Source organism: Clinocottus analis, unplaced genomic scaffold, assembly GCF_023055335.1.
Source record: "Clinocottus analis isolate CAN_PGR_092001 unplaced genomic scaffold, fCliAna1.0.p SCAF_42, whole genome shotgun sequence".
Taxonomy (NCBI): domain Eukaryota; kingdom Metazoa; phylum Chordata; class Actinopteri; order Perciformes; family Cottidae; genus Clinocottus; species Clinocottus analis.
In genome coordinates, this window is record NW_027176176.1 from 485,001 (window position 1) to 495,000 (window position 10,000).

The window sequence follows — 10,000 nt, forward strand, 5'->3', positions numbered from 1 at the left end:
CCCCTAAACTCCCCTAAACCCCCCCCACCCCCAACCCCCCCTCAACACCCCGCCCCCAAACCCCCCCTAAATCCCCCCCGCCCTCAGCCCATGTCACCCTCACGCCCCTCCCCTCACGTGGCAGCATGTGGACCGCTCTACATGTCCGGTGTGTTGCAGGGCGGCTTCACTCTGTCACTGAGTAATTTGCTGCAGCGTGATGTTTGCAGTCCGCGGTGACGTCATCCTTCTTCACTCCTCGTCTGCCCTTTGAGCTTCATCGCTGTCTAAGTCCTACTGTGAGAAATTAAGTGAAAATTATGAAAAGAAACTTATTTCAAAACTTTATTTATTAAAATGTGTGGATAAGATGTTCTGTGTCGCTTCCTTGAACAAACATCACTAACTACAGCCTGACAGTTAGCTTCACGCTACATCAGAGGATTCATGAGCAGCAGATGTTCCCCATGAGCAGTCAGGAAACGCTCTTCATGAGTCATGCTTTGTCCTCATGAGTGAACCACTTCTTCATGGACAGATCTTCAGGCCCGAAGGAGACGGGCAGCAGCTCGTCCACGCTCATCTTCAGGTACGAGCCGTCCGGCTTCGACAGGTAAACGTCCCAGTTTGATCCGAACTGTGAGCAGAGGCACAAAGAAATGAGACGCAGTATATATATATATATATATATATATATATATATATATATATATATATATATATATATATATATATATAAATATATATAAATAAATAAATAAAGCTGGAGAAGAGACCTCTCGTATGAACTGCCTGCAGCCGCCACACGGGGAGATGAACTGCTGCTCCAGGTCGCTGAGGACAGCAGGGTTCATGATGAGCAGACAGGAGGGAGACAACACACTAACACACTGGATGAGTGTTGTGTGACTGTAACACACTGGGTGTGTTGTGTTGTGTGACACTGTGTGTGTGTGTGTGTCGTGGACCTGCAGTGTTACCTGGCCACTGCGATGGCCCTGAAGCTCCTGCAGCCCTGCGACACGGCCTTGGCGATGGCGTTCCTCTCGGCACAGACTCCCAGGTTGTAGCAGGCGTTCTCCACGTTGCAGCCTGCGGGGACACGAGTGCAGCGTGAGGCCTGCAGGGCACACGTCTGTTTGCTCTCCTGTCAAACAGTGACCAGGTCACGTGACCGCCGGCAGAGCGGCGTGCTGCTCTGAGCCTGCAGGGGTTAACACCTCGGACCAGAAGGAAGCAGATGTTCAGCAGAGAAACAGCCTCCATGCCTGCAGGGACCTGCTCTCCTGCACTGAAGCATTTCATCTACTTAATGGAGTCCTCACGTCTTTGTTCCTCTTCACTGGTCTTTAGTTGACGTTAACGCTTGTCTTGTACAGTATATCTGTGTTAACCTGCACTCTGCAGCTGACATCTTGTTTGTCTTTTTCTTCCTTCAGGTCTCTGCTTTAACTTTGACTCTGCACTTCTGTCTTTCTTCATTTCTTGTTTGTAACTTTTTACTTTTACTTTCTTTCTTTCTTCATTTGTTCTTCACTTGTTATCTGTTTATAAATTAGAATTGTTCCTCACACCTGTCCACAAACACTGTTTCATCACAGCATCAACGTGAGATAACCGTAGTTTGAGGATGTGATCTTAGAGAATAAAGTCATGATTTTAAAATGTATATTTGGGACTAATAAAAAAACATCCGGGCTTTATGGTCGATCCTCTTGACAGGGTTAAACATTCTGTACATTGCTGTTGACAGAAGGTCACCTGGGTCCAGGTGATTCTCCCTCAGTGGGGATGATAAAGTCTGGTGGACTGAAGGGAACGAGCTCACGCTGACGGCTAATCAGTAACTCATCAGGTGATTAACTCCTCATGAGGACCTCAGACGGCAGGAAAAGAGTCAGACGCAGTGGCTCGTTCCCAGGTGAACTCCTTCCCGCCTCTCACCTGTAACCACGCGGTCGTCGCGCGTCAGCAGCGCGGCGCCCACCCTGAACCCGCTGTAGGGGCAGTACGCGCGCTGCTTGGCCTCCTGCGCGCGCTGGATCAGCTGCTGCACGGCGTCCTGGGTCAGCGGTCCAGGACTCTGGTCCTCCAGCTGCGGCCCGGTGGCGCTGCGCTGCACCCGGTCCATGAGGGCGCTCTGCCGCGCGAGGCCAGCGCAGCTCTTTAAATAGCAGCGCTGACGTCACCGTGACGCTCATCAGGATGTCCGGACCTGCGACACGAGGCTCTGATACACAGCGACAGCGAGACGCGTTCAGAGCGCGTTTCATTGTCCAGCTGGTGTGTCAGAGGAGAAATGGAGGCTTCAAGGACAAGAGGATCCCTGACATGACCCCAGCCTCTGTGACGAGGTCTCACATGTTTTCTGAGTAAACACCACAAACGAGTCCAGCAAGTCAACACAACGTGCGTTTAGTACAGCACTCGCTTTTATTCCACAGTAACCAGAAGCTTCTCTCTGGTTATTCTCACGTCACTGTGTGTTTGTTATCATTACAATTCACAATAAAGTTTTAGAAGTCTCCGTCCGGGGCTCCACCAGCGTCATCGGGGTCCAGCGGCGGCTCAGCGGTTCTGGGTCACCCAGTGGATCCAGCCCAGGTAGTTCCTGACCTTGGTGTAGACGCCCGGGTAGTACGCGTAGGCACAGCCGATGCCCCACGACACGATGCCCACGAAGCGGCCGCCGCAGACGAGCGGGCCGCCAGAGTCGCCCTGCGGACCAGAGGAGCCGCGTGGTCAGGAGAAACGTTTACATGAGGTCAACATGAGGTCAACGAGATGTTTACATGTTTACATGAGGTCAACATGATGTTTACATGATGTTTACATGTTTACATGAGGTCAACGTGATGTTTACATGATGTTTACATGTTTACGTGAGGTCAACGTGATGTTTACATGTTTACATGAGGTCAACGTGATGTTTACATGATGTTTACATGTTTACATGAGGTCAACGTGATGTTTACATGATGTTTACATGATGTTTACATGTTTACATGAGGTCAACGTGATGTTTACATGATGTTTACATGATGTTTACATGTTTACATGAGGTCAACGTGATGTTTACATGATGTTTACATGATGTTTACATGAGGTCAACGTGATGTTTACATGTTTACATGAGGTCAACGTGATGTTTACATGATGTTTACATGTTTACATGAGGTCAACATGATGTAAACATCATGTAATCAGACATTCTTCACTTCAATATGTTGTTCTTCTCTTTTCAATCACAACAGTAGTTTCTTTAACTGCAAATGAAGCCGTCAGCTCACTACTCACTAACTATCATAATTATAATTATTATCATTATCATTAATAGTATTATTAGTATTATTAGCTGGCAGTAGCAGGTGCTTTTCCTCCGCTGTAGTCTGCAGATATTGAGTGAAATCTAAAATGTTCTTGAGGAGATAATGTGAAACAGTTTATTTCATCACACTGCCCCCTAGTGGCCAGAACCACTAGCGCCACAGAGAAGTAAGTCTGAGACTCGTCCAGGTTCCAGGCAGGTGTGCGTCCTCAACACTGGTTCAGTGAACAGGTGAGCTCCTCGGGCCTCACCTGGCAGGAGTCCTTCCCCCCGGAGCGAGAGCCGGCACAGATCATGTTGTCCGTGACCCTGAAGTAGTAGTAGTACCAGCAGCTGTTGAAGACGTCCACGTCCACAGACCTCAGCACGGGGGACAGCTGGTGGCTGTACAGCTGCGTGACGCCCCAGCCGCTCACCGCGCAGCGGGCAAAGTCCTCCAGGGCCGGCCCGTCCGGGTCCGGCAGCCAGGCCGGCTCTACCGAGGGGCCCGTGTCCGCCGGCCGGTCCAGCTGACCGCAGAGCGGCAGGGTTAGCTCACGTTACACAAGTAGTGTGGTATGAATGTAGTGTACTCTATGTGCTGCACATGCACAACAGACATTCATGAACAGCTCGTGTGTGTGTTCACAGTTCTTCATTGTGTACTTATGTGTGTTCCTGCGTGCTCGATGCTCTGGGTCTGAACACAGGATCCTCTCCTCGCCGCCTCACCTTCAGCAGCATGATGTCGTTGTCAAAGGTCCAGTGCTGGTACTGGTAGTGCCGCAGAACCAGCGCCACGCCGAAGCGCTGCTCCGTGCCCTCCTCCCTGGTGAGGTCGTGCTCGCCCAGCACCACCTGGATCAGGTGACTCCTACCAGAGCACGGCCACGCGTTAGGACCAGACCTGTGTGTGTGTGTGTGTGTGTGTGTGTGTGTGTGTGTGTGTGTGTGTGTGTGTGTGTGTGTGTGTGTGTGTGTGTGTGTGTGACGGCTGCAGTGACTCACGGCCTCCAGCAGTGGGCGGCAGACACCACCCACTGTCTGTGTATGAGGGTTCCTCCACAGTAGTGGAAGTTCATGAACTGGAGGGAGGCCTGGAACCTGATGGAGGAGAGAGGGACCTCCATACCCCCGATGATCCTCGTCCCAGACACTAAGACAGGTTATAGACAGAGGTTATGGACACACAGAGGTTATAGACACAGAGATTATAGACACAGAGGTTATAGACACAGAGATTATAGACACAGAGATTATAGACACAGAGGTTATAGACACAGAGGTTATAGACACACAGATTATAGACACACACAGATTATAGACACAGATTATAGACACAGAGGTTATAGACACAGAGATTATAGACACAGAGATTATAGACACAGAGGTTATAGACACAGAGAGGTTATAGACACAGAGAGGTTATAGACACAGAGGTTATAGACACAGAGGTTATAGACACAGAGGTTGTAGACACAGAGGTTATAGACACAGAGGTTATAGTCACAGAGGTTATAGACACACACAGAGGTTATAGACACAGAGGTTATAGATACAGAGGTTATAGACACAGAGGTTATAGACACAGAGAGGTTATAGACACAGAGAGAGGTTATAGACACAGAGGTTATAGTCACAGAGGTTATAGACACACACAGAGGTTATAGACACAGAGGTTATAGACACAGAGAGGTTATAGACACATAGGTTATAGACACAGAGGTTATAGACACACAGAGGTTATAGACACACAGAGGTTATAGACACATAGGTTATAGACACAGAGGTTATAGACACAGAGAGGTTATAGACACAGAGGTTATAGACACAGAGGTTGTAGACACAGAGAGGTTATAGACACAGAGAGAGGTTATAGACACAGAGAGAGGTTATAGTCACAGAGGTTATAGACACACACAGAGGTTATAGACACAGAGGTTATAGATACAGAGGTTATAGACACAGAGGTTATAGACACAGAGGTTATAGACACGCAGAGGTTATAGACACACAGAGGTTATAGACACAGAGGTTATAGACACAGAGGTTATAGACACACAGAGGTTATAGATACAGAGGTTATAGACACAGAGGTTATAGACACAGAGGTTATAGACACAGAGGTTATAGACACACAGAGGTTATAGACACAGAGGTTATAGACACAGAGAGGTTATAGACACAGAGAGGTTATAGACACACAGAGGTTATAGATACAGAGGTTATAGACACAGAGGTTATAGACACAGAGGTTATAGACACAGAGGGTTCAGTCTGTAGAGAGGAGCTCAGAGCTTTGACTTGAGCTCCATGAAGTCAGACGCTGAAGAGACGGATGAACCCCAGAAGAGTTCTAATACTTGTGTGAGTTTAATTTAGAATAACATGTATGATGTATGTGATGATAACTATAACCATCCAGCATGATCTGATCATGCAGGCTGAGCAGCTGCACAGCTGTGAGCCTCCTGGTGCAGAAAACCTCCCGGAGTCACAGCAACGCAACGCATTAGCATTAGCATGTTAGCATGTTAGCAAGGAGTTTCAGGTAGAACACTGTCGCTCCGGTAAAAAAAATAAAATGTATAACCTTTATGCCTAGACATGGTCGGATTGTTGCATGCTGGGTAATTATCTGTGCATAAACTGCTGCTCAGGACGCGTTCTAAGAAACCTTCGATCAGACGGCGATCAAATAATGGAACAGGGAGAGAAAAGTCTGGCTGCTTTGTTATTATTTAATACTTTATTAGACTTCTAGAAGCTCGTAGGGTTACAGAGAGGAGACTGTTATTGAAATGTGACTTTGTAAAGTGTATTTATTAACGATCTAGTGAAACGTTACGGCCGCCGCCTGGAAGGGACGGCGAGGTTACGAGTTTATGTAATTACATAAACTAACTGTTAGTTTATGTAATTACATAAACTAACAGTTAGTTTATGTAATTACATAAACTAACAGTTAGTTTATGTAATTACATAAACAGTTAGTTTATGTAATTACATAAACAGTTAGTTTATGTATGTTATGTATGTGTGTTAGTTAAACTAACTGTTAGTTTATGTAATTACATAAACTAACTGTTAGTTTATGTAATTACATAAACTAAGTGTTAGTTTATGTAATTACATAAACTAACAGTTTATTTATTTCTGTTGGGATGGAACTCTTCCCACAATGCTTGACTTTATTTTAACAATTTAAATGAAGTTAATCATCGTTGCGCTTCAGGAGATCTTGAGCTAACGTCACTTCGTCTCTTCTCTTGTCCGTCATGGCCGCCGCGGGGCTTCAGGTGTGAGAGCTCACCTGTTGGAGGAACAAGCAGCAGCAGCAGCAGTGAGACGGGACGGGAGGCAGCGAGCTTCATCTCGGAGCTGCAGAGGAAGAAGAAGAGAGATGATCTAGAGGAGCGATCACTTTGTCCATCACAAGAACCAAAAGGAGAACAAATGTTCTTCAGCTTCCTGTTCCTACTGAACGACAGGAACTTAACCTTGACCTTTGACCTCCTGCATCACCTGTTGTATGAACCGGGCCTCAGAAACCAGGGGCCCGCTCCGCCACCCAGCGACGCTACCCGCTCCACCCGCTCCACCAGCTAGCTCCACCCGCTCCACCAGCTAACTCCACCCGCTCCACCAGCTAGCTCCACCACCCGCTCCACCAGCTAGCTCCACCATCCACTCCACCAGCTACCTCCACCCGCTCCACCACCCGCTCCACCCGTTCCACCCGTTCCACCACCCAGCTACGCCACCCACTCCACCACCCACTCCACCACCCACTCCACCAGCTAGCTCCACCCGCTCCACCAGCTAGCTCCACCACCCGCTCCACCACCAGCTCCACCACCCGCTCCACCACCCGCTCCACCACCCACTCCACCACCCACTCCACCAGCTACCTCCACCCGCTCCACCACCCGCTCCACCCGTTCCACCCGTTCCACCACCCAGCTACGCCACCCACTCCACCACCCACTCCACCAGCTAGCTCCACCCGCTCCACCAACTAGCTCCACCACCCGCTCCACCACCAGCTCCACCACCCGCTCCACCACCAGCTCCACCACCCGCTCCACCACCCACTCCACCACCCACTCCACCCGCTAGCTCCACCCGCTCCACCAGCTAGCTCCACCCGCTCCACCAGCTAACTCCACCCGTTCCACCACCCAGCTACGCCACCCACTCCACCACCCACTCCACCACCCACTCCACCAGCTAGCTCCACCCGCTCCACCACCCGCTCCACCCGTTCCACCAGCTCCACCACCCAGCTACGCCACCCACTCCACCACCCACTCCACCAGCTAGCTCCACCCGCTCCACCAGCTAGCTCCACCACCCGCTCCACCACCAGCTCCACCACCCGCTCCACCACCAGCTCCACCACCCGCTCCACCACCCGCTCCACCCGCTCCACCACTGGCCACGTGGCCCCGCCACAAGCACACGGGCCGAGGGCACTGACCCGCGGAGCCGCGTCACATGACAAGAAAACATGAAGGAGACGCCGTGAGGAGCCGTGTTCACACGAGCTTCACTGACCAATCACAGGCATGTTACTGGTCACATGGCTCTGTGACCAATCACACGTCTCGGTCTCCAGAAGGTTCATCATGTCTTCTAACAGGCTGCTCTTCCACAGAGGAGACAGGAGAAGACATGTGATTGGATAAAACATGTTAACCAGGAAGAAGCCTTAAAGAGACTTCAAGGAGCAGATGAACACATGAAGGAGCAGATGAACACATGAAGGAACAGATGAACACATGAAGGAACAGATGAACACATGAAGGAGCAGATGAACACATGAAGGAACAGATGAACACATGAAGGAGCAGATGAACACATGAAGGAGCAGATGAACACATGAAGGAGCAGATAAACACATGAAGGAACAGATGAACACATGAAGGAACAGATGAACACATGAAGGAGCAGAGGAACACATGAAGGAGCAGAGGAACACATGAAGGAGCAGATGAACACATGAAGGAGCAGAGGAACACATGAGGGAACAGATGAACACATGAGGGAACAGATGAACACATGAGGGAACAGATGAACACATGAAGGAGCAGAGGAACACATGAAGGAACAGATGAACACATGAGGGAGCAGATGAACACATGAAGGAGCAGAGGAACACATGAAGGAACAGATGAACACATGAGGGAACAGATGAACCGATGAAGGAGCAGATGAACACATGAGGGAACAGAGGACTAATAACTTTTAATGATAATAAATGAAAATAAAAATATATTTTTTTAGATTTTTAACAGATTTTTTTATAACGTTGTGACTCTGTTTCGGCTCAGAAGGCCCTGCTGGCACCAATAAGAGAAGTTCTTTACAGGTTCTTTACGGTTCTCTACAGGTTCTTTATAGTTCTTTACAGTTATTTACGGATTCTTTACAGGTTCTTTATAGTTCTTTACAGTTATTTACGGGTTCTTTACGGGTTCTTTACAGTTCTTTACAGATTCTTTACGGGTTCTTCACAGTTCTTTGCAGATTATTTACGGGTTCTTTACAGGTTCTTTATAGTTCTTTACAGATTCTTTACGAGTTCTTTTCAGGTTCTTTATAGTTATTTACAGTTCTTTGCAGGTTCTTTACGGGTTCTTTACAGTTCTTTACGGGTTCTTTACAGTTTTTTTATAGTTCTTTAAAGTTATTTACAGGTTCTTTACAGTTCTTTGCAGTTCTTTACAGTTATTTACAGTTCTCTACAGGTTCTTTACAGTTCTTTACAGGTTCTTTACAGTTCTTTACAGTTCTTTACGGGTTCTTTACAGTTCTTTACGGGTTCTTTACGGGTTCTTTACGGGTTCTTTACAGTTCTTTACAGTTCTTTACAGTTCTTTACGAGTTCTTTACAGGTTCTTTACAGTTCTTTACAGTTCTTTACGGGTTCTTTACAGTTCTTTACAGGTTCTTTACGGGTTATTTACGGGTTCTTTACAGTTCTTTACGGGTTCTTTACGGGTTCTTTACGGGTTCTTTACGAGTTCTTCACGGGTTCTTTACAGTTCTTTACATGTTCTTTACAGGTTCTTTACAGTTCTTTACGGGTTCTTTACGGGTTCTTTACGGGTTCTTTACAGTTCTTTACGGGTTCTTTACAGGTTCTCTACAGGTTCTTTACGCCTCACCTTTCAGGAGCGCAGTCAGAGTCCTCTCAGCATCCAGGCTGCTCTCACGGTGACGCTGGCAGCGAGGCCTCTTTTATACTGTAAGCAGCACGCAGCAGCTTTGTTCCTGCTATAGATCTCAGCACATACAGAGCCAACAGTGTGACCTAGTACATGATTTACCCTTCTCTTCCATTACAGCTCTCTTCCTCGCGGCTTTGTCCTCATCGATTCAGCCCATTGTTGGGCCGAGGAGACAAAGTGAAGCTTGAAACCCAACGAGCCACAAAAAGACACAATATACTCTCCAGACATGTGGATCCAATGATGGAGCACAGCGTCGTCTGCAGTCAGAGCGGAGCCGGAAGAGAGCGAGCAGAGGCGGCGAGGGCCGACGGCCGGCCTCCATCTTCCCTTCAGGGTCAACGCAGCCGGACCAGGGGGCCAACGGGCCCTGCTGAGCTGGACCAGGGGCCCAGTGGGCCCTGCTGAACAGGACCAAGGGCCCAACGAGTCACACTGAGCCTGGACCAGGGGCCAAGCTGGTCATGTTAATCCTGGACCA

At 48.5% G+C, this 10,000-nt stretch overlaps 2 protein-coding genes across 2 annotated transcripts; both read right to left on the bottom strand.

The window, feature by feature from the left end:
• Positions 1–451: 451 nt before the first annotated feature.
• Positions 452–2,110, bottom strand: LOC137801681 (cytidine deaminase-like). The gene is made up of 4 exons (XM_068599029.1): positions 1,924–2,110; positions 960–1,071; positions 756–813; positions 452–616 (listed from the first exon to the last, which is right to left on the bottom strand). Exons 1-4 carry the CDS (start codon positions 2,108–2,110, stop codon positions 476–478), a joined length of 498 nt encoding a protein of 165 aa, XP_068455130.1. The 3' UTR covers positions 452–475.
• Positions 2,111–2,547: 437 nt separating this feature from the next.
• On the bottom strand, positions 2,548–6,660 carry LOC137801647 (trypsin-3-like). The gene is made up of 5 exons (XM_068598975.1): positions 6,600–6,660; positions 4,295–4,442; positions 4,019–4,160; positions 3,559–3,816; positions 2,548–2,697 (listed from the first exon to the last, which is right to left on the bottom strand). The coding sequence occupies exons 1-5, from the start codon at positions 6,658–6,660 to the stop codon at positions 2,548–2,550; spliced, it is 759 nt and encodes a 252-aa protein (XP_068455076.1).
• Between the last annotated feature and the right edge of the window lie 3,340 nt (positions 6,661–10,000).

What these genes read in the sequence shown, in the direction of transcription:
- LOC137801681 (XM_068599029.1), bottom strand. Translation starts at nt 2,110, where the DNA reads ATGGACCGGGTGCAGCGCAGCGCCACCGGGCCGCAGCTGGAGGACCAG. An exon ending in CGACGACCGCGTGGTTACAG is followed by an intron (nt 1,072 to 1,923) that starts GTGAGAGGCGGG and finishes GTGTCCCCGCAG; the next exon opens with GCTGCAACGTGGAGAACGCC. An exon ending in GCAGGCAGTTCATACGAGAG is followed by an intron (nt 617 to 755) that starts GTCTCTTCTCCA and finishes CTCTGCTCACAG; the next exon opens with TTCGGATCAAACTGGGACGT.
- LOC137801647 (XM_068598975.1), bottom strand. Translation starts at nt 6,660, where the DNA reads ATGAAGCTCGCTGCCTCCCGTCCCGTCTCACTGCTGCTGCTGCTGCTT. An exon ending in GCTGCTTGTTCCTCCAACAG is followed by an intron (nt 4,443 to 6,599) that starts GTGAGCTCTCAC and finishes AACCTGTCTTAG; the next exon opens with TGTCTGGGACGAGGATCATC. An exon ending in GGGGGAAGGACTCCTGCCAG is followed by an intron (nt 2,698 to 3,558) that starts GTGAGGCCCGAG and finishes TCTGGTCCGCAG; the next exon opens with GGCGACTCTGGCGGCCCGCT.